At 35.7% G+C, this 24593-nt stretch overlaps 1 protein-coding gene across 6 annotated transcripts in view; it reads left to right on the top strand.

Moving 5' to 3' along the window:
- Positions 1 to 24593, top strand: part of TDRD5 (tudor domain containing 5) — a 93847-nt gene that overhangs the window by 15456 nt on the left and 53798 nt on the right. For 4 of the 6 annotated variants that reach the window (XM_050766106.1, XM_050766129.1, XM_050766109.1 and 1 more), the window contains 4 exons: positions 9732 to 9896; positions 11181 to 11264; positions 13627 to 13683; positions 23462 to 23615. In XM_050766106.1, coding sequence (XP_050622063.1) covers positions 9732 to 9896; positions 11181 to 11264; positions 13627 to 13683; positions 23462 to 23615 — 460 coding nt within the window. The remainder of the gene's footprint in view (positions 1 to 9731; positions 9897 to 11180; positions 11265 to 13626; positions 13684 to 23461; positions 23616 to 24593) is intronic. The other 2 variants (XM_050766138.1, XM_050766120.1) reach the window with 1 other exon arrangement.

Below are 24593 nucleotides of genomic sequence, written 5' to 3'. Positions count from 1 at the left end.
AAAAATTCTGTCATATTTTCTACATAGATTATGTGATCTGTAAATAAGGGACAGTTTTTATTTCTTCCTTCCCAGTCTGTTTGTTTCATTTCCTTTTCTTGACTTACTGCATTTGCTAGGACTCCAGCAAGATGTTGCAAAGCAGTGGGAGGGAACACTCTTTGCCTTGTACCTGGTTAAGTATTTTTTAGGATTCCACTTTATCTTTTTTGTTTATTATCTATATTTTTCTGTTTTATAGTTTTAGTGGATGCGTTAGGGTTTTCAACCTATATTTTTAACTTATCACAATTGACCTTCATATAATATTATAACATTTCATATAAAATATAAGAACCATGGAACAGTAAATTTACATTTCCCCTCTTCCATCCTTTGTGCTCTTATTGTGATACATTTTAGTTCTCATGTTATGTACCTCATAATACATTGTTATTTTTGCTTAGAAAATGTTTAAGGTAAATAGGAATATTTATTTTAATACTAAAATATTAAAAACACAAAAGTCAAATTTTAAGAAATTAAACATGAAAAAAACTTGTTTACTTACATTTATTTCTGATGCTCTCCAATTCTTTCTGTTTAAATTTCTCTCCAGTATAGTTTTCTTTCTGCTTGGAAAATTTTAACATATCCTCTAAGATAAACCTGCTGGTGGTGTATATTCTTAGCTTTTATCCATCTGAAAAAGTCTATTTTTCATTTTCATTTTGAAATATTATTTTTCCGGGTATAGAATTCTATCTAATTTGATAGTTTTTGCCCCCTTTTAGTGCTTCAGAGATGTTATTCCATTTTTTTGTCTTCGTAGTTTTTTTCCCTCTGATGCTTTCAGGATTTTCTCTGTTTGGTTTTCCACAGTTTGATTGTAGCATCCCTTGGTGTACTTTTCTTTATTTTTCTGCCTGGGATTCATTGAGCTTATTGTATCATTGAGCTTCTTGTATGTAGGTTTATAATTTTCATGAAATCTGGATATTTTGTCTTCAAATATTTTTTTCTCCTTTCCTCTTTTGGAGTACAATAACATCTATTTTAGACTGCTTGTTATTTTCTTGCAGGTCACTGATGCTCTTTTTCTTTCATTGCAGTTCTCTTTTTTTCCCCACTGAGTGCTTCATTTTTCAATTGCTGTCTTCAAACTGGTTAATCTTTTCTCCAGAATGTAACCTAATTCCATCCAGATTATTTTTCATTCAGATGTTGCATTTTTCATCTTCAGGTATTCCACGTGGGTCTTTTTAATATCCTCGTTTCTTCTATTCATTTATGTTAATACTTTATGGACATAAGCATATGTGTAAGGTTTATAATAACTGTTTTAGAGGGCTTGTCTAGTTTTATTATCTGTGCCATTTCCAGTTTTTTTTTTCCTATTGATTTTTTTCCCCTGACATGATCATATTCTACCACTTCACATGGTTGGTAACTTTTGACTAGATGCTAGACCATTGTGAATATTTCATTGTTGGGCTTTACATATAAATTACTTTGACCCAATTTGATCATTTTGAGTTTTTCTTTTAAGCTGTATTAGAGTGGGTGCTATAGACTGAATTATGTTCTCCCCATATTTATACATTTAAACCCTAGCCTCCGATATGATGATATTAGGAGATGGGATCTGTAGGAAGTAATTAAGGTTAGATTAGGTTATGAAGGTGGGATCCTTATGATGGGATGAACAGCTTATAAGAAGAGACACTAGAAAGTTTGCTCTCTCCACGGGAGCACCCTGAGAAAAGGCCATATAAGTACACAGCAAGAAGGTGGCCATCTGCAAGTCAGAAAGAGCGTGCTCACCAGGAACCAAATTGGGTAGTACAGGTCAAATATCCCTTATCTGAAATGCTTGGTTGAGTATCCCTTATCTGAATATTTGCATATACATAATGAGATATCTTGGAGATGGGATCCCAGTCTAAATATGAAATTCATGTATGTTTCATATATACCTTATATACATAAGCTGAAGGCAATTTTATACAATATTTTAGATAATTTTGTGCATGAAACAAAGTCTTAACTGTGTTTTGACTGTGACTCATCACATAAGGTTGGGCATGGGATCCTCTACTTGTGGCATCATATTGGCATTGAAAGATTGGGATTTGGGAGCATTTCAAATTTCAGCTTTTTGTATTTGGGATGTTCAACCTATGCCTTAATCTTGGACTTCCCAGCCTCCAGAACTGTAAGAAAAATTCTGTCGTTTAAGCCACCCAGTCTATGGTATTTTGTTATGGCAGCCTGAGCAGACCAAGATGCGCGGGTCCAGAACAGCCTTCAATCTAGGGCTAATTTAGCCCCACCACTGAAGCATTACCTTTCTAAGGATTGACTCAATGTATTACGAAGTACTCTTACTCTGTCTAGTGGGAACACTGTTCCTAGCCCTGTGTGAGCTCGGAGTATTGTTCAGCCTGTTGCTTCTTGTTTGTTTCTCCAGCCTCAAAGAACTTCTCTCCACTTGCACAGATCGGTACTCATCCAGAAACTTAAGGGAGTTCCTCTGCAGACCTCTAGAGCTATTTCTGTGCCACTCATCCTTTTCCATACTCAATCCTGTAAATTTTAGCATCCTCATCGTCTCAAAATCTGTCTCCTCAATTCATCTAGACTGCCAGGCTCTGTTTCTGTTACTTCTTCCTACACTATCCTGAAAGCTCTCCAGGCTGTAAGGTGGGCAGGGTGTAGGAGGGCTGGGTTCAAGGCTTACCTCTCAGTTCTGCATTGTTATTCAACAGCTCTAAATCGTTGTTTCATACATTTTTCCAATTTTCTAGTTATTTATGACAGGAGGGTGGAAGCCGTAACTTTTATTTTAAATGGTGAAAGTAATTCTTAATACAGAAAACTCAGCCTAAAAGGAGTTATAGTCTTACTACCAAGAAAGAGTGTTCATGTGTTGCTTTCTTAGTAATTTTCCTATTTTTAGATTATTTTGATTTCTTTTGACATTTCCTCTGCTGAAGAAGCCTGAAACCAGCCTGTTTATCTTTCTTTGTAGGTAAGCTAACTGCATGCTTGTCAAATTCTTTTTCTTTGAAATTCAGAAAGATTATCATGAATTGTTCTGTTCTTTCTCATTCTTTTCATCAAAGAAAATCTTCATTTTTTAAAATGGCTTTTGTTAAACTGACCTCCAGAAAAGTATCAGTATATGCTTCAACTCGGAGTATGGTAGTGTCTTTTTTTCCCGTAGTTTCTGATTATATAACTCTTAGGATTCTGTGTGGTTATTAACTCAAATGTCAATCCTTGAAAGATGGTTAAGTACAAAAATTTTTTCTCATCAAAAAGCCAAACATAGAGTCTAATTGTTTCACATCCATTTTTGGTTACTGACAAAGTTGATTTTTTAATCAGCCATTTTTATTACTTTTAAGTTACTTTTAAAAAGTTCATTTTAATGTTTTCTAAGACAAGTCTCCCCTGGTTAGTCTTCTTTCGGGCTTTTTTCCTATTTTTTTCCTGAAAGTTTAGAATTGTTTTTGTAAGTTCCAAAATTTCAATGAGATTTCTTAGAATTAAGTTTAAAATTTTTGAGGAGACTTCATGCATTTCATTAAGTGTATTCGAAGAGACTTCATGCATTTCATTAAGTGTATTCATTCATTAACATGTTGTAGTTCTCTATTTATTCAAGTATTAATCTTATGCCTTTCATTGCAGATATGTAGTTTTCTTTATTAGAGTTTGGCACATTTCTCGAAATTGTATTCTTAGATATTATATGTTGTGATACTTTTTTTTTTTTTTTTTTTGAGATGGAGCCTTGCTTTGTCACCCAGATTGGAGTGCAGTGGTGCGATCTCAGCTCACTGCAACCTGTCTCCTGGGTTCAAGCGATTCTCCAGCCTCCACCACCCAAGTAGCTGGAATTACAGGGGTGTGCCACCACACCTGGCTAATTTTGGTATTTTTTGGTAGAGATGGGGTTTCCTCATGTTGGTCAGGGTGATCTTGAATTCCTGACCTTGAATGCCTGCCTCATCCTCCCAAAGTGTTGGGATTATAGGCATGAGCCACCATGCCTGGCCAGTTGTGATACCGTTTTTGCCATTAAGACTGGAATTCTAAGTGCTCATGGTTTAGAAAGAAAGAAATTGACTATTAGATATTGTTTTGAAACTACCGTAGCAAACTTGGTTTTTCAATAGTTTTCCCATAGGTTTTCCAAGTAGACTACCCTATCATTTATGAACAGTAGATTTGCTCTTCCCTTTTCAGTATTTAAAGTTCTTATTTCCATTTTCTAAATTTATTGTGCTGGCTAAAACTTCCAGAAAAAAATAATTATATTTCTTTTTTTCAAAAATTTTCCACTCTATAGAATTTAGCAGGAAGACTCTGCCTTTTAACTGTGAGAGCCAGGCAATAACGAATGCAGAGTTGAGGACATTTGCTCATGGCATGGCTCCAAGTTGAGGAGTGAGAGAGATGCAGATACACTTTCTTCTGTATTTTCTTTGAGTTTCATCCTGAGTTTTGCAGCTCTAATAATTCCTCATAGATGCAGCGTAATAACCACAGTTCACTTCCAGTTGAAGTTTTTGCCACCAGAACAATTTAAATCTTGTTCTGAGAGGGGGGTGGGTTCTAATTCCTAAACTATGAATTTTAATTTATGGTAGGACAAACACTACATAATTATCAGACCTCACATAATCCTATTTGCAAAAACTGCATCTTTCCATTTCTTCAAAACTGTAGATCTATTAGTTTGCTAGGTGTTTCCTCAAAACTCTACAAGTTTATGTTTTTATGTGCATAGAAAAACATATAACAAAGTTAAAGTGTAAACTTTTTTCTTTTTGATCATCTGTATCTTTTGTTCTTCCATAGTGAACATGCATCACTTTTGTCACAAGAAAATATTATTAAAATGAAAAAAAGTTTTTCCTTTGTAAAATGAGGATCAGAATATCTTCACTTTCCTCCTGCAAGAGAAACAGGCTGGCTTGGCCTTTTGTATCCCACTCCTGCCCATTGCTTTATTTCACAAAGCAATTTGTTAGAACAGTTTAAGGCCTCTTTTGAAAGGCATTCAGTTTTATTTTGACCTCTTGAGAGGGAATTTAGAGGAGAAATGAACATTTTAATGGGTGAATAGCGTATGGATTTAGCTATACTTTCTAGTGGGTGAAGCCTCAGGTGCTGTGTCCAGCCCAGGTCATCAGAATTTTCTGCATTGTGTGTAGTTCTAGACCACAGATTACATTGCTTTCCGTTAATAGGTGTTTACCTTTAAGAGTAGCAATTCGTCAAGGAATAGAGATCTTGCGTTTCTAGGATCTCTAGCCTTAATACCATTTAAGAGTACACCATCCTGCCAGGTGCAGTGGCTCATGCCTGTAATCCTAGCACTTTGGGAGGCGGAGGTGGGCGGATCACTTGAGGTCAGGAGTTCAAGACCAGCCTGGCCAACATGGTGAAACCCCATGTCTACTAAAAATACAAGAAGTAGCTGGGGTGTGGCGGCACGTGCCTGTAGTCCCAGCTACTCAGGAGGCTGAGGCGGGAGAATCTCTTGAACCCAGGAGGCAGAGGTTGCAGTGAACGGAGACTGCGCCACTGTGCTGCAGTCTGGGCGACAGAGTGAGACTTTGTCTCAAAAAAAAACAAAAAAAGAGTACTCCATTCTACCTGTTTCCTGCCCCCTCTGTCTTACAGATTCAAGACCTTATTGTAACATTCACCATGAGATTAAGGTAGATAAACTTGGACAAAGAAATACCTTCTCATCTAAATGAAATCAGGGTGGTCTTAGTTTGCACGTAACTTTTAATTTGCACCTAAACAATTGATAGTTTTTACATGAATTAGATGCTTTGCTTGGCATTGCATATAAGAGGTGAACCATTTTATTTCACCTGATAACCTGACTCAACTGTAGTTCAAGAGTATCCTTGATAAATAATTGGATATATTAAGAATTCTCAGAAGGAACTACTCAGTGGGTTAATTAATGCAGTTCTCTGGGGGTTATATTCTCTGGCCAACTTAGAGTAGCTGTTCTATAGCTATTTTCCCACAAGTTCAGATGAAGTATGGCAAATCAAATTCCATCCTGCCTGGCTTTTAGTCAAATAAGTCAGACCCTACATAATCCTATTTATAGGGTCTTAGTTCTGGCTGCTGTAACAAGCTACAACAAACTGGGTGGCTTGTAAACAACAAACATTTATTTTTCAACATTCTTGAAGGCTGAGAAGTCAAAGATCATGACTCTGGCATATAAGGTGTCCAGTGAGAGCCTTCTTCCTCATTCATAGATAGAGGTCTTGTGTACTCACAAAGCAGAAGGGGCAAGGGATCTCACCAAGGCCTCTCTTATAAGGGCACTAATCCCATTCACAGCGGCCTTTCCCTCATGAGCTAATCACCTCCCAAAGGCTCCATCTCCTAATACTATCACCTTGGGGGTTAGGATTTCAACTTAGGGATTTGGGGAGTGGGGGTAGAGAGGGATACATCTATACTATAGCATATACCCAACAAATACTTAAGCAGCTGAAAGCACTGCTGCTGTATGTTTCTGTGCCAGTTTTGTGATCTTTGTAAGAAATGTATTAATGTTTTCCCATATGGCCAAAAGGTCTGAAGTATATTCATCTGAGATGTAACTTCTGTTTCTTTCTGCTTTTAGCCTCGTGCATCCTTTTTCCAAAATGCATTCATCATTAGATGTTTCTAAATTATCCAGTTGTCTGTTTTTAAATTTTTTATTACAAAAGTAATATAGATTGATTACAGAAAACTTGCAATACAGACAAGCACAGAAGAAAATAAAAATCACCTGTGTACTCTTATCACGTGAAAATTTGACTTAAAAAATTAAAATCATTCTGGTTCTTAGTTTGTGACCTGCTTTTTTTCCTCTTATGCATTGTTAACGTGCCACATTATTAAATATTCTAATGCAACATAATTTTAGCTGATGGTATGATGTCCGTAATTTAACTTATAGCCTAAGTTGGGCATTTGCTCTATATTCAGTTTTTGCTATTAAAAATAACCTTATGATGAAAATCTTGCTCAAGTATGCGCACATCTCTGTTACTCCACAGGATAAATTTCTAGAAGAGCCATCACTGATTGAAAGGAATGTTTACTTTTAATGGCTTATCCTGTATGTGGCTAGGCTGTCATCCATAAGAATTGTTTCATTTGACACTCGCATAGATTGTGTGTGTGCTCCTTTCCTTGTACCTTTGCTGTTACTCCGTACAAATGGACAGTTTCCTTCAAAGATCCCTCCCCACTCACCTGCATTGCCTTTGATACCTTCAGGCATCCTTTTGTGACACTCAGGGGAGGGATGTTTAAACATATTTTTAATTGACGAGTAAAAATTTTATGTATGGTACACAACTTGATGTTTTGATGTATGTATACATTCTGGAATGGCTAAATCAAGCTGTTTGACATGTATTACCTCACATACTTGTCATTTTTTTGTGATGAGAACACTTACAATTTACTCTTAATTTTCAAATACAAAATATATTTTTAAGTGTAGTCAACATGATACACAATAGATCTTCTGAACTTACTCCTCCTAACTGAAATTTTGTGTCCTTTGGCCAATGCCTTCTCAGTCCTCCCACCCCTTAGTGTCTGGTAACCATCATTTTACTCTGTGTCTACAAGTTTGACTTTCATGCACTTCCCATGTAAGTAAGATCATGTGTACTGTGGGTTTTTTTCATTATAATAATTGTAATTACATATATTTATGATCAATTCAGGTCTACCTCTGCAAGTTCCATGAGGACAGGGACCGTATCTAGTTTATTTACCTCTGTATATCCAGCACTTAATATGGTGTGAAGCACATAGTATGATCTCAATCCATATTTGTTGAATGAATAAGTGGGTATTTTTAAAATTTTATAATTTGATGGGCAAATAACTGTATCTGTTAATGTGTATTTATTTGAGGTTCAGCTTTATGCTTTAATTTGCTACTTAGTCTTCTATTTTATTGCCTATTCATGTTTTGGTTCATTTTTCTGAAAAGTATATCTTTTTGATTCAAAGCTCTTTCTCTTCTGTGGTCCTATAAGCTCCTATCTGAATATAGTGTATTTTGTTACTTTCCATCTTCGTTTTCTAGTTCTATCTCATTAACTTGATTTATTTCCCATTCTTCATGTTTGACGTACAGGCATCTGACACTAAAAGCATTGTTGAAATCACTGATTACCTCCCAATCTTACTTTTCTCTTCCACATTATAACTTCTGCCCTCTATGATTATAGATATCCCCAACTTTTCCTGGGCTTTAAAAAATCTCCACTGCATTCAGTTTAAAGTCACCTTAATTTAGACATTTTGCTTGAGATAAACTTTCTTACTTTTTTCAGAAGCATTCTATTCCTAGCTAAAAGCTCATCATTTTGCTCATCATTTTGCTATCTTAAACCCAAGATTGGCAAATATCTCCTCTTATAGACTACATAGTAAATATTTGAGGCTTTGCAGGCTAAATGTTCTCTGCATCTACTAAACACTGTCCTTACAGCGCAAGAGCAGCCATGGGCAATACATGAATGAGTGAATATGATTGTGTTCTAATAAAACTATGGACACTGAAATTTGAATTTCATATAATTTTCACGTCACCAAATAATACCTTTTCCCACAGCCATTTAAAAATATAACCATTCTTAGCTTATGGGAAGCACAAAAAGAGGCCATAATTTGCTAACCTTTGTCATAAGCCATGATCCAGAGAGACACATCAAGTCTGTAATCACCATCCTGCCATTTAGCTCCCAGTTTTCCAAACTTTTAGAATTGATTAAAAAATAACAACAGCCTCTCTGTTCCATGGTACTTTTGTTTCCTACACAGAATTTGAGGTCCTTGAGGCTGTTTCTGGTCTCATCATTCATCCCTGTAGAACCCTTCCTCTCTATTGTCTTTCCTAATTTCTGTGGATTCCACCTTTGTCATATCCCTTCTTTTTCTATTCTCTCCCAGCACCCCAGTTAAAACTCTTGCCTAGAGAGTTGCAGTGGTTTCCTAACTGGTTGTTCACCCATCCAATCTAATTTTCTGTTGCCAGATTACAGTTCTGATAATCTCTTTCCCTTGCTAAAAATCTCTAGTATCAGTATCTCTGTTTTTGCCTGTATAACCAAGAAAAACTTCTTAGCTTGGCATTTAAGGTATTCTGTAATAGGACATTAATCTACCTTTCTAGTTTTTCTTTCACTATTTCCCTAATGCCTTAGGCAAACTATTTTATTCAATTTTCTTTATGAAGTTCCTTCTACCTTCAGTGTTCTCTCTACCATGTCTGTCTGCAGAATTCTCTCCACCCTGCAAGGTCCTTACAAAAGGAAGCCTTCTGTGTATTTACAGCTTAATGGTACTTACAGCCTTAGGTTATAGATGTTTATGCGTTGATCTCACTTTCCTACGTAATTGTAAGTGCCTTGAGAGGAATTACACCATCAAAGGTAATCATCTTTTGTCCCTGAAACACCTAGCACAGTGATAATTTAATACGTTATTGTTATCGAATCTGCAAATGGCGGGAGAACCTTGGGATGGAAAGATCAGTTATCTTTAGAAAGATTATCTTACTGATCACTGGGAGACCTTTAGGAAATTATCGCATGGCAACTACAGAAGAAATGAGAATCTAAGACTAAGGGCTAGGACCTTTTGTTAAAGCTAATGATGTAATCATAGGTATCTAATCCTCTCTTTCCCAGACCCATGGAAATGCCCAAGAAAATGTGAAAATAGGGGAAAACCCTCAGAAGCTTGATAGGGAGCCATGCACTTGCCAAAACTTGGAGGGGTTTCCACTGAATGCTGTGCCAATGATATTGGATGAAAAGAAGAGTAGTCAGTGCCAGAGGGAGAATCCTGCAATGGTAAGCGCTGCTTGCCAGGGGAGCAGGCAAGGGTCATGCTCACACCATGTGCCACACATTATGTTATGCACTCTTTGTGCCTCATCACATTTAGTTTTCTTGTCAGCCTTGTGAGAGATGGAGATTGTCTTCATTTTTCGGGTGAAGAAACTGAGACCTAAAAGGGCACACAGTTTGTAAGTTATGTCAGGCCAAGTAAGAGTAAGAAGAAAGACCAAAAGAAACAGTTGAGAAGGAAAAAGTATTAATAGTGATTATGTCTGGGTGGTAGGATTTTAGGTAATTGGTATTTTTCTTTATATCTTTGTGACTTAACTTTTTTTTTTTTTATTCAGTTATCAACTTTAATGTCGACTGAACATAACTCCACAATCTTTCACTCTGCTTTAGTTCTGCTGTGGCTCTTCACTGGACCTTGGCTAAATGGATATTCTCCCTGCTACTTTCTGATCACATCCTCCTGTCCTTCCAGCTTACTTTTCAATTATTCCCATGCATGATTATTTTATTTTAGTGGGGCCTCTGTATGCCATTGAATTCTCTCTACTAAAATCCTCAGACTCCTACTGTCTTAACTCAGATTCCTCCTGTCCTCACTTCCTACCTGCTAAGTTCAGGTTATCATCCAATATTTCCTTAACTTTATTTTCCCACTTTTTCTACTTTCTGAAATGTCTGACCTCCCTCCTCTTTCCTTCTACTTTCAGGAGTGGGCCTTGCTGCTGAACTCAGAGAATGCAGGAGCTATCAGATATTAACTGTCCGTACTTCTGACTCCACATTCACAGAGCCTTTCTTTGTACCCTTACCCTTTCCCCCACTCTCTTTGCTTCCATTACAACAGAAAAACTTTTCCTTCCTGCCCTTTAGGGCCAGTTGTCCCACCATCCAGGAACGTTCCACCATCCCATCTCTTTCCTGCATTAGGCATTCATTAAGTATGCTTTGTAATAAACATGGAATACTTTCATAAATAGAAAATTAGTAACAATTCTTTCTGGGTAAGAATATGGGATTGAGTAATAGACTTTAGAATAATTGTGTTAGAGAATGTTAGTTAACCTAGAAAATTCCTCAGTATTTAGTTTCATAATGATTCTATCTACTCTAAGTGTATTTCATACGGTATGAAATGTTACAGTTCCTCTTAAGAACAGTATTTTGTCTATTTAATTACAATATGTCTCCTTTTATACATTTTTTCTTTACATACTGTTTAGATCTACCTTTGACTTTCTTTGGGCAGGGGGACTATGACTTGACTTTTTTTTTATTTTTTCATAGCTGGAGAACACATTCAAATCAGTTATTGCACAAATTGGACCTGGAGGAACTATCAGTTCAGAACTAAAACATAAGATAAAATTTGTAAGTAATTTCTGTTTCTGTGAGACAATAATAATTGATTTATAAATTTATATATCATTTGTGGTTGAGTTTGTCTGCAAGTATTAGTTTACATCTAATCTTTTCTAATATACTGCAAACTAAGTGACAATTCTTTTAGAATAAGAAAAAGAAACAAAATACGCACTCCTAAAAATTTTTAACGTAAAACTATTCAGCAAATAAGTTCTTCCATAAGTTCTGTCTTCCTTTCCTTCTTCCCCCCATCCCAATAAATCACTGTTGACAAACAGTTCAAGATCTTTCCAAATGCCAATTTTATAAATGTACATTAAATATTATTCTAGTGTGTGGTATCCCATTATATTGATGTACCCTGTTTCATGTAGAGATCCATGATTGATTAAAGTTTTGGTGTTTTTATCTTTGGCTGTGGAAAAAGTACTCCAGTGAGTGTCCATGGACATTTTTCTAGAAGTGGAATTGCTAGTCAGAGGCATCTTATGTTTTGATTATAAATATTACTAAATTGCCCTCTAAAATGCTTGAACAAATTTATACTCCCACTGACAGGTGTTATTATCCAATCACATTGTTTTAGTTTATCTCTTTGATTTTCACATTAAGCATCTTTTCATATGCTTAGTAGTCATATATATTTTTTATGTGAATTGCCTGTTTATGTCATTGGTCTTACTTGTTTTGCCTTACTAATAAGGGAAAGCTCTTTGGTGTTATGTATTGAGCCAAAGAGTTATGTACACTTAAATTTTTGGTGGGAGCTGTTAATCTTGCTTCGAGTAATCAAGGTGCTATTACAACTTGTACTGCCTTATATTATTCCATTTCAACTGTCATGATTTTACTAGATGTAAAAACCTTGATGCATTCAGGCCCTGTTTTTGTCTGTTTGTTTAGACACTTGAGCAAGTGTCCAATCATTATTTGTTAAAGGATGTTCAATATGACTTTTTTTTTTTTTTTTTTAAAGAGATGAGGTCTTGCTCTGTCACCCAGGCTAGAATGCGGTGGTGCAATCATAGCTCACTGCAACCATCAACTCCTGGGCTCAAGCAATCCTCTCGCATCAGCCTCCTGAGTAGCTGGGACTACAGGTGCATGCCACCACACCCAGCTAATTAAAAAGGTTTTGTAGCGACAGGGTCTTGCTGTGTTGCCCAGGCCTGTCTTGAACTCCTGGCCCTAGGCATTCCCCAACCTCAGCCTCCCAAAGGCTGCGTTTACAAGAGTGAATATGATTTTTTTGTGGTACCAAAAATTAGAGAAAAATTAGGCATTAATTTTAAAGGATTGGTTATTTATCGATATTGGATATTCTCCAAACTAGGGATGTCATGTAGCTTATAAGAAAGTTTATGTATGTCTCTCTTAGTTTACATGGAAGTTTCTCCTTGACATATTGTTGGACTTTAAAAGCAGGTTTTACAGAATAGTGTGTTTAGAATTGTTCTTTCATATAAAATCATGAATAACATATGTGCACACATACAGGGGTTTCTGAAAGGATGTTTCTTTAAATGTAGCAATGGCTGTCCCTGGGTCACAGGATTTTGAAATAATTTTTACTTTATATTTTTCTGAAGCTTGAATTAGAATTTTGTATAAAATATATCTGGAAAAATTTAGAAAACAAAGATTTTTATACTTTATTGGGATCGAGTAAGTCTACTTTCAGGAAATTATTCTAAAAATCGTTGAACTAGTGTGCAGAACTCAGGCATGAGGATAATCATTGCAATATTTGGGATGAAAAATAAGAAACAAAATAGAAGATCAAATAAATTTAGGTGTCTTTAATATTTTGAAATATCTGTGGCCAGTAAAAATGTTTATCTGTTTTTACTGACATGGAAAGATGTCTTTGGTATGATACTTAAAAGCTGGCTATAGAAATATTGACTTATTTTAATATTAAATAGATATTTTGATGTTCATTATGGACAATAATGCTGTTTACAGATCTTATTTTTGCTTAACTGTATTTTCCAAAGTTTTTTGTAGTGTCTATTGCATTTCTTTTCTAGTAATTAAAATGATTGAAATTGTGCTATAGGATGTTTTATGTGAGCTGAAGTTAAATGTGTTAGCTGAGCTTAAAGAAGTGCAGGAATTTCTGGAGAGTTATGGTATTGCAATATCATGTAATAATGATTTCTCAACTCTGGAAATGTTGGAAATCACAGTCTCTTTTGTTCTGATGTTTTTTAAAACTGGAAAATCATTTTTTAAAAAACAATGTAATATGACTAAAATTCATTTAATAATGTTACTTTTTCCTTTGTTATTTGTTTATATTATTTTAATATTGTGTCAGTCAGCATTTCAGTTGTGTCTATATTGTATTTCACTTTCTATTTATTAGGTTGTATCTAAGTTCCCAGAGGGTTTGTTTATTTCTAAACTGCTTGGAGAGTATGAGGTAAGTGTTTTGCTTTTCCCCAACCCTAATTTTTTATGGTTTATATTTCTTGTGATAGATGGAAATTTTGTAGCTACTCCTTGGATTCTCCAGGTCTATACTCTAAAATGGAAGCATTTTGTTTTGCATTTTAGTGCCTTTATTATGAGACTTGAGAATATGATATTTAACAAATAGTTGATTATGTATAGGAAGGATATTTTTACCACTTGTTGTTACAATATTATTAGAATAAAGATTATCTCATTAATATCTGACAGTATTATACCAAGTGTCAGTGGGGATGCAGAGAAGCAGAATACCTCATACACTGTGTGTGGGACAAAATGCTCTTAGGGAGCACTTTGGCATTATCAAGTAAAGTTGAAGGTGTGCACCCTCAAGGATCCAGTAGTTCCACTTTTACATTTGCACTCTAGAGAAATTCTTGCACATGTACACATGAAGACGTGTAAAGAAGTGCACAGCACAACATAGGAACAAATGAGAAACAAACGGTCATCAGTAGGATAGTGGATATTGACATTTATACAATGGAATTGTATGTAGTAGTATAAAATAAATCTGCTCTGCAACATGGATGATTTTTAAAACCATAATATTGAGTGAAAAAAAATCAAGTTGGAGAATAATTCAGATAATGCCATATATCCAGTTTTTAAAAAGATAAGTCCTATACATATGTTAACTGTGTGCCAGGCTCTATTCAGAGCATCTTCCATATTGGGTTATGTTCGTTTTGTTTTCACAACAAATAGAGGCACAGAGAAGTAACTTGCTTAAGCATCAAACATCTGGTAATAGGTGGAGCCAAGATTTTAACCTGGGCAGTCTGGCTTCAGAATTCTAACTCTTAACTACTGTGCCATGAAAATTGTAGGATATTTATAGGTAAAAACATAGATACTGTGAAATAGTATAACCTAATGGTTAAGATACATAATTCTATGTGCTATCTTATAGACAATATGTTAGGTCAAGATAATACCTACTTTATAGAGTTTTGTGAAGTTTAAATGACTTAAAAATGAGGCACTTAGAACAGTGTCTGGCACATAAGCTCTGCTCAGCTCTCTGCCTGAACTTTAACTGCACATGCTTGGGGCAGACATAGAGCAGCCTCTGTTCTTTTAAGGCTGAAAGAACTGAAGATATTTCAGCTGTTGCCCAATACAGGGTGGCAGATTTTGGGTTGAAGTTCAGCCAAACTTAAACAATACTGTCCAAAGGAGCATAAAAGATTCCAGATTCTCTACAATACATCTATCATGATGCCTGGAACACAAACCAAAATTACTAGATATAGTAAGAAACAAGAAAATGTGACCCTTTGACAAAGAGAAGGTAATCAATGGAAACTCTGAGATGGTGCAGTTATTGAAGTCAGCAAAAAAGGTTTTAAAGTAACTCTTTTAACTATATTAAAGGGATATAAAGGAATATGTATTCAGAGTGAATGAGTAGATAAGATATTTCAGTGCAGAAAAAGAAACTATAAAAACCAAGTGATTTTCACAACTTAAAATATCTGAAGTAAAAAAATTCACTAATACATTGAAAATGGCAGAAGAAAGCATTAGTAAACTTCAAGACAGATCAATAGAAATTATCCAATTTGAAGAACAGGGAAACAAAACAGAACTTGAGTGACCTGAGACCTGTGGAATAATACCAAATGGTCTAATGTATCTATTAATATAATTGGAGCCCAAGAAAGCACAGCAGAAATATATTTGAAAAAATAATGACCCAAGTTTCCCAAATCTTGTGAAAGAAGTTTATAAATCTAAGAAGCCCAGAAAACCCCAAACAAGTAATACAGAGAAAACCTTACATAGGCACATCATAGTAAAAATGCAGAAAACCAAATATAAGTAGAAAATTCTGAAAGCAGCCAGACTAAAAATAACACACTTCATACAGGAGAACAGTGATACAAATGATGGCTGACCTCTTGAAGCAATGCTAGAAGACAATGGAATGACATCTTTAATGTACACAAAAGAAAAGTACTGTTAACCCAATATTTTATATCCAGTGATAATATCAAGAATGAAGATGATGAGATAGACATTTTCAGGTAATCAGAATTGCAAGCAGACTGATACTATAAGAATGCTAAATAACATTCTTCAGGCTGAAGGAAATAATGCCAGATTGGAACTTTAATCTTCAGGAAGGATTGAATAAAGGATGTAGTAAATATCTGGGCATATATGAAATACTGCCTTTTTTGATCAGTTAAAATATATGACTGTTTAAAGCAAAAATTACAGCATTAAATAATTGGGTTTATAACATGAACATGTAATACATATGAAAACTACTGCATAATGAGTGGAGGGGCAGTACCTGGAACTATAGGGTTGCAAGATTCTTATATTTTATTCGAAGTGGTACAGTAAGACTGAAAAGGATGTATGTTGGTTTTGCTGGTGAATTCTGTAAAACATTTAAGGAAGAAATTATATTAGTCATATACAGATTGTTTCTTAAAATAGCAGATAATACTCCCCAACTCATTCTTTTTTTTTTTTTTTTTTTTTTCCTTTAAAGAGTCACTGTCACCCAGGCTGGAGTACAGTGGCATGATCTTGGGTTACTGCAGCCTTGAACTTCTGCTCTCAAGTAGTCCTCCTGCCTCAGCCTCCTGAGTAGCTGAGACTACAGACATGTGGCGCCATGCCCAGCCAATTAAAACAAAAAATTGTTTTAGAGACAGGGTCTCACTGTGTTACCCAGACAGGTGTTTAACTCCTGGCCTAAAGCAGTCCTCCTACCTCAGCCTCCCAAAGTGCTGAGATTACAGGCATGAGCCACCATGCCTGGCCTCCCCAACTCATTCTATGAATACATTCTCCTGCTACTAAAGCTTGACATAGACATTACAAGAAACCAATTAGGACATGTTTCTCATAACGTGGACACAAAAAGTCTATTACAAAACAGTAGTAAATTGAATTCAGCAATCCCTGAACAAGAGGGGTTTATCCTCAGAATGCAAAGTTGAAGTAACATTTCAAAAGGAATTAAGGTAATTCACCATTTTAATAGAATAATAAGGAAGAAAAGCCATGTGATTATTTTGGTAGCTGCAGAAAAAGAATTATCAAAATTTAATACCCATCCACAATTGAAGCTCTCAGAAAACTAGGAATAGAGAAGAAATTCCTCATTCTGATAAAGTGCATTGGTGAAAACCTATTAATATACTTGTCATACTCAATGGTGAAACACTGAACAGTTCGCCCTTAAAATCTGGAACAGGCAAGTATATCCAGTCATACGGCTTCTGTTCAACATTGTATTGCAAGTTCTAACCAGTGTAATAAGAAAAGGAAATAAAAGGCATGAAAACCTAAAAGAGAAAAAGTTAAACTTTATTTGTAGAAAACATGATTGTTCATGTAGAATATACTAAGGAATCCATGAAAAAAGCTACTAGAACTAGTTTATTAGGTCAAATATACAAGGTTAGTATACAGAAATCAATTGTATCTTCATATGTAAGTAGCAAACTATCAAAATGAAATTTTAAAAATTCTGTTTATTATATCGTGAGATTACTTGGAAATAAGTTTAACAAAAGAAACATAAATCATGTACACCAAAAACTAATAAACATTGTTGAGAAGTTGAAGAGTAATAAATGGAGAGGTATTACATACTCATGGGTGAGAAGACTCATTATTGATAACATATGAACATGATAACATTAATGTATGGATTCAACATAGTCCCCATCAAAATTCCTGCAGGCTATTTGTAGATACTAACAAACCCATGAATTTGTCTGGCTATACAGTACATGCTTAGGAGATCCACCCATATACACTGAAGTGATTTTTGAGAGAGGTGCCAAAGGAATTCAAAAGGGATAAGAAAGTATTTTCAGCTCTGGGCATGGTGGTTCTTGTCTGTAACCTCAGCACTTTGGCAGGCTGATACAGAAAGATTACTTAAAACCAGGAGCTTGCAAAAATATGTTCAACAAATGATACTGGAACAACTGAACGCAAGATACAACTGAATACAAAAAAAAAGAAAAGAAACCCAACCTCAACCTGACACCATGTACAAAAATTATTTCAAGATGTATCATAGACCTAAATGAAAAAATTAAAGCTCTAAAACTTCTAGAAGAATTAAAATATATTAATGACCTGGACAGGCAAAGGTTTCTTAGGATACAGAAGCAGTATTCAGTTAAAAGAAAACTGATAATGAGACTTCATCAAAATTAGCTTCTATTTAGGAGACCCCATTTAAAATTGAATAGGCAGACCACAGACTGGGAAGAAATATTTACAATCATACATCTAACAAAGGACTTATATTCAGAATACATAAAGGCCAGTCTATAGCTCCATAATAGAAAGCCAAACAGTTCTTTTTGTAAATGGCCCAAAGGTTTGAACAGAGACTTCACAAATGCAGATATGAGTGACTGATAAACATATGATAAACTCACATTTTTGGTGGAAGTATAAAATGGTACAACTACTGTAGAAAATGTTCTTACAATTTCCTATAAGTATGTATTTGTCCTTTGACCCAGAATTACACGCCCAGATATTTATTCAAAGTCTGTGTCCTCAAAGACTTACACGATAAAGAGTATTCATAACAGCTTTATACATTATAGCTGCCCAAAACTGGAAATAACCCTACTATTCATCAATAAGGGAATGAATGAAGAGATTGTGGTATGTTTGTACAACAAAATACTATTCCACATTAAAAAGAAGTAAACAGCTGATACATGAACCAGTGTGGATGAATCTGAAAAATAGTTGCTGAAGTAAGTCTCACACAGCAGCATACTGTAGAATGTCTTTTATATGAAATAATACAATAGCCAAAGATACTCTGTGGTGGAAAAAATTGTCTCTAGGGGTGACTGGGAAAGGGAGAACTTTCTGAGGTGATGGAAGTGTTCTGTATCTTGAATAGGGGTTTGGGTTACGCAATTCTGCATTTATCGGGGCTAATTGACTGGGAAACCTAAGTTGTGTGCATTTCACTTGTGTAAATTTTACCTAAAAGTGAACAGATACTGATTTCTAGTTAATGCTGTAATGCTGGCCTATTTTAGGGTAAAGGCTACTGATGTCTACAGGTCACTTTGAAATATATATAAAAGATAAGATGGGTTGGTAGATGGATGGATACACAGATGACATAGCAGCTCTATAGTGGTAGAGTTCAGTATCCAGTTCTTTCAACTTTTTCTGTTTGAAATTTTACGTAAGAAAATCTTAGGGAAAAAAAGGAAAGATAAAGATGATTCAAGAGAAAATGACAGGTATTAAGCAGGCAAAGAAGAGCCAACATGAGTAATAAAGCCAAAGAAGGAAACAGAATGAATCCTAAAAACTAGAATTCAAGTAAACCTTACTGGAATGGAAGATTTGAGACTAGATGGAGGAGCACACTGCATATCTGACAATATCAACTCAGAATGACCAAATATCAAATTTCTGGACTTAAAAGAAAAAAATTTGTCCTGGGCATTTAAACAAAAACAGCAAGTGACTTATAAAGGAAACAAAAGTTAAATTATTAGACATTCTCACAGCAATGTTTTAAGCTAGATGAAAAGGGAGTAACTTATTTTATATACCCAAAGCATGAGCCAAAGATTCTTTAGCTAGCAAAACTGACTTTCAGTTCCAGAGAGCCAGACCAGCTATTATCACCATGCAAGAATTCAAGAACTCTTGTTCCCATGAGCCCTTCCTGAGGAATCTACTGGAGAATGAACATCAGAAAACCAAAATCACACTAGAGAGACATTGATAAAAGGACTGAAAGTGAATGCCATTTATATAACTAAGATCAAATGAGAGTTGGGGGGAGAGTAATGCAGTATTTAGTGGCAATGTACTCTGCTAATGTAGACAAAGTACAGTTACACAAAATAGTGGAAGAAGAAAGGGTGAGCATATGCAAGATTATTTTGTTTTGATTATATTGGTGGTAGTATTCTGAGACCATTGTTGTATAATTTGATATAAAGCAAATGAATAATTAGGAGATAATTCAAATTGTATATACAAGGATATCCTAGTTACATAAATTGAGTTTGGAACGTCTTGTCATACCAGACCAGCAAGGAAGCTATTTAAAACTAGGTTCACCAATGAGATCACTTGGACTTGGGAAGGGGAACATCACACACCGGGGCCTATTATGGGGAGGGGGGAGGTATTGCACTGGGAGTTATACCTGATGTAAATGACGAGTTGATGGGTGCTGACGAGTTGATGGGTGCAGCACACCAACATGGCACAAGTATACATATGTAACAAACCTGCACGTTGTGCACATGTACCCTAGAACTTAAAGTATAATAATAACAATAAAAATAAAAAAAATTAAAAAAAAATAAAACTAGGTTCACATTAAATAGCTTAGGAATTCACTTGAAGAATTATTTCAGGCTACAATAAGGATAATAATTGCAATATTTTGAAGCCCATCAAATATATTTAATTCTATGAGTTTATATGATACTAAAAAAAACTGATGACTCAACATAGAGGATGATGGAACTAATTCACTTTCTTTAAAATGGTAGCCGGGCGCGGTGGCTCAAGCCTGTAATCCCAGCGCTTTGGGAGGCCGAGACGGGCGGATCACGAGGTCAGGAGATCGAGACCATCCTGGCTAACACGGTGAAACCCGTCTCTACTAAAAAATACAAAAAACTAGCCGGGTGAGGTGGCGGGCGCCTGTAGTCCCAGCTGCTCGGGAGGCTGAGGCAGGAGAATGGCGTAAACCCGGGAGGCGGAGCTTGCAGTGAGCTGAGATCTGGCCACTGCACTCCAGCCTGGGTGACAGAGCAAGACTCCGTCTCAAAAAAAAAAAAAAAAAAAAAAAAGCTCTGTGAATAGCTTGTGCATCTAGGAATTGGCATTCCTAAATGAATTTATACAGCTGCATAAGCAAAGAACAGGAGGGGAAGCATACATCTATAGAGTGTTCCAACTAAATAATGAAAAGGAATTGACAGAATGCTGCTATTAAAACTCTCAAAGTAATGCATCTAGAAATTGACTAATAATGGCTCTTAACAACACAAAAAAAAGAGATGACCAGATATTATGTGCCCCTCTTTAGAACATAGCATCACTTATAGTATTGTCAAAGAGATCAAACATAAATCTAATCAAGCCTGTGGGGATATCCATTATGCTAATTTGCAGGAAATAAAGTGTTTGTACTATAAGATTGTCAGACCTTGAGGAAACAAAATCATGTAAACAGGATATATACACATATTTGAAGGCATAAATCTAAACTCTAAGAAAAGGATAATTAAAATTTGGTTGAAGATGGAAGGAAAGTATGGAGGGTGGGAGTAGAAATATATCAATGTCTTTCTTTTCTTTCTTTTTTTTTTTTTTTTTTAAAGACAGGATCTTGCTGTTACCCAAGCTGGAGTGCAGTGGCACAATCATAGCTCACTGCAGCTTCAGCCTCCCGGGTGGCTGGGATTACAGGCACATGCCACCATGCCCAGCTAAGTTTTGTTTTTTTTTTTTTTAAGTTGTAGAGGCAGAGTCTCATTATGTTGCCCAGGCTGGTCTCTAACTCCTGGTCTCAAGCAGTCCCTCCTGCCTCAGCCTCCCAAAGTGCTGGGATAACAGACATGAGCCTCTGTTCCCAGCCCATCAATTTCTTCATTGCTCATAGTTGGGAGCCAGTAAAGCAGAAAGCATAACAAAGGAATTAGGATAAAATATATCTGACATAATAAATTGACTAACCTTTTAAAAGAAACTGAGTCTCAGGATCAGATAGCAAAACTCAACTGTGTTTCATGTACTGATATAGTAATTGAAAAAAAGCAAGATGAACCTAGTATATGTAATCTATTATGTTGAATCATGTTTGAGTTTTGATAATTTCTGGAACGTTTTAACAAGGAACTGGCAATACTGATTACTTCCAGGGAAGTGATTGCTAGGTGACTGAGGAATTTTTTGTTGTTGTTTTGTTTTTTGCCAATTTAACTGAAGTGTTTATTTTTAAAATAGTTCCTGATTAAACTCACATCCTGCTTTTTAATAATCAGTCACTCAGCATCATTACAGTTTACCAAAATACAGATAAATTCTAAAGAAGAATGTGATTTCTGAATAAGAGCTGTCAAGTCAAAATGATTGAGAAATCCAGATGAGCACTGTGTTCTCATCTGCTTGTTTCTCTTGGTGCAGAGGAGAAAGCTGGAAGATGGCAACTTAACATTTTGATGACCGATTTAGCAGATAACAACCCAATATAAAACTCAAAAATAAATTCACAACATAAATTGAGGAAACCGAAGCTTATTCACTTTAAAAACCAAAAGGATGGAGAATAATATATTAAAATTCAAATGGGAGACTACCTGAAGAGCCAAGATGAGGACACGTATCAGAAGGTCTTCCACTGAGAGCATTAAAATTTGTATTAAAAAGATAATTTGCACGATAAGTTTTTCAGTATGAAATGCATCTAAAGAATGAAGATAGAAGTCATTCAACAACAAAAAAGTCTCTTTAGATGTAGCAGGTTTTGTTTTTTAGGCTCAGAAATAAGCAAATTTGTCACCTTAGAATAATACATACAATAAATGCAACATATTTATTGTCTTTCTTAGAATAATACCTACAATAGCTGCAAAATATGAAGACCGAAGGCAGCTTTGGGAGAACATTTCACTTTTAACCCTTTGGAGTAGATTTTGTTTAATGTTTTAAGAATTTATGTAGGATAGAGTTATTATAGATGAGTGAAACTAAAACAATGTTGGTGATGCTTTTGACTATGGAATAAGTAACTGATGATAGATGGTCCTTTTAAGACATATAAAATGTTTTCTGTTTAAGGAATGTATTCTGTGTGTCTATCCCATATATATTGTCTCCTGTCTTCATTTGGTATGACTTCTTTTCTAAGGCAAGAAAATCAAACTGTATGCTATGGGAAATACACCGATAGATATCTGCTCATTTATTCCAACTTCTTTTTTTTTTTTTTTGAGATGGAGTCTCACTCTGTCACCCACGGAGTGCAGTGGCGCAACCTTGGCTCACTGCAAGTTCCACCTCTAGGGTTCACGCCATTCTCCAGCCTCAGCCTCACGAGTAGCTGGGACTACAGGTGCCCGCCAGCGTGCCCGGCTAATTTTTTGTATTTTTAGTAGAGATGGGGTTTCACCGTGTCAGACAGGATGGTCTTGGTCTCCTGACCTTGTGATCCACCTGCCTCGGCCTCCCAAAGTGCTGGGATTACAGGCATGAGCCACCGTGCCTGGCCTTTATTCCAGCTTCTAAGGCGAAATAATAAAATTTAAGGAAATATTTTTAAACAATAATTTCTCTACATGTTGAAAGTGATATTGAATATTATCTTTATTGGAAAATAGAGAAATGCCAATAGTTTTATTACAACTGTTGTAATTTGTGCATTCCCTTCTTGTTTTTTTTTAAAGAAGACTTGCTTTATATTCAGACGTTGTTAAAAATGAGAAGTGAAAAGCGCCCACCCTAACTTTTACTTTAGTTTACCACATGCTCTAAAAGGAACTTGACATTGACCTAGAAGTTTTATGGTAAGGGATTATTGGTCACTTGGTTTGTTTTGTACTGGTATGGAAGTGAGCCTTTACTCTTTAACACTTGAGTTCATTGACCATTTAAGATTTAGTTTGGTTGTCCAAGGACAACTGTATATGTTATATATCTGTTATCTGATGCTGTTTCATGTAATTTCTATTTTCTTGTGACAGGTGATTTTTAAAGAGCAACTATCACCAAAAAAATTAGGCTTCTTAAATGTGACAGAACTTGTTGGAGCTCTTAGTGACATTCTCCATGTTGAGTTCAGGGAAGGACAGCAAGACTTACTAGTATTTGATGTGGATAAGAAGCCTCTACCACCTGGTGAGTAGAACTACAGTATAATGCAAACCTCATTTTTATTGTCCTCATGAGGACAAAGAAAACACGAAATAATGCCTAGCCATGAAATGTTTTATATAATGACCGCCTTTCTGGTGGCATTTGTTGTAATAAGGTTAATCTGTATTATTAATAAAAATTATCTGAATTTTAAAATTTTGCTTTCTTCGGCCGGGTGCAGTGGCTCACGTCTGTAATCCCAGCACTTTGGGAGGCCAAGGCGGGCGGATCACGAGATCCGGAGATCGAGACCATCCTGGTTAACACAGTGAAACCCCGTCTCTACTAAAAATACAAAAAAACCAGCCGGGTGTGTTGGCGGGTGCCTGTGGTCCCAGATACTCAGGAGGCAGAAGCAGGAGAATGGCGTGAACCCAGAAGGCGGAGCTTGCAGTGAGCCGAGATCATGCCACTGCACTCCAGCCTGGGAGACAGAGCGAGCGAGACTCTGTCTCAAAAACAAAAATTTTTTTTTGCTTTCTTCATTGTGTAGATTTTTTGATAATTCTGAAGGAAATAAAGTTTCTAAAATGGTGATCTGATAATGCAGTGGTTCTTAACTCAGGCCGTGCATCAAAAGCTTTTTAGAAATATATGGAGATGCAGAATAAATGGGTGTGCGTTGGGACCCAGCACTTGTATTTTTTAAAATAAACTTTCAATTTTAGGATAATTTTAGGTTACAGAAAAATCATAAAGGTAGTACAGAGTTCCCATATACCTGTCACCCAGTTTCTTCTAATATTAATGTCTTATTTACCATGATACATTTATCAAAACTAAGGAATTAACGTTATACATTGCTAGTAACTAAACTCCAGACTTTATTCTGATTTTACCAGTTTTTCCAAGAATGTCCTTTTTCCGTTTCTGTATCCACTCCAGGATAATACCACATTGCATTTAGGGCACTTGATTTGTGTTTTGTTTTTTTGGGGGATGGGGGAACCTTCTTTTTCT

Source organism: Macaca thibetana, chromosome 1, assembly GCF_024542745.1.
Source record: "Macaca thibetana thibetana isolate TM-01 chromosome 1, ASM2454274v1, whole genome shotgun sequence".
Lineage (NCBI taxonomy): Eukaryota > Metazoa > Chordata > Mammalia > Primates > Cercopithecidae > Macaca > Macaca thibetana.
This window is presented reverse-complemented; position numbering and strand designations above follow the sequence as displayed.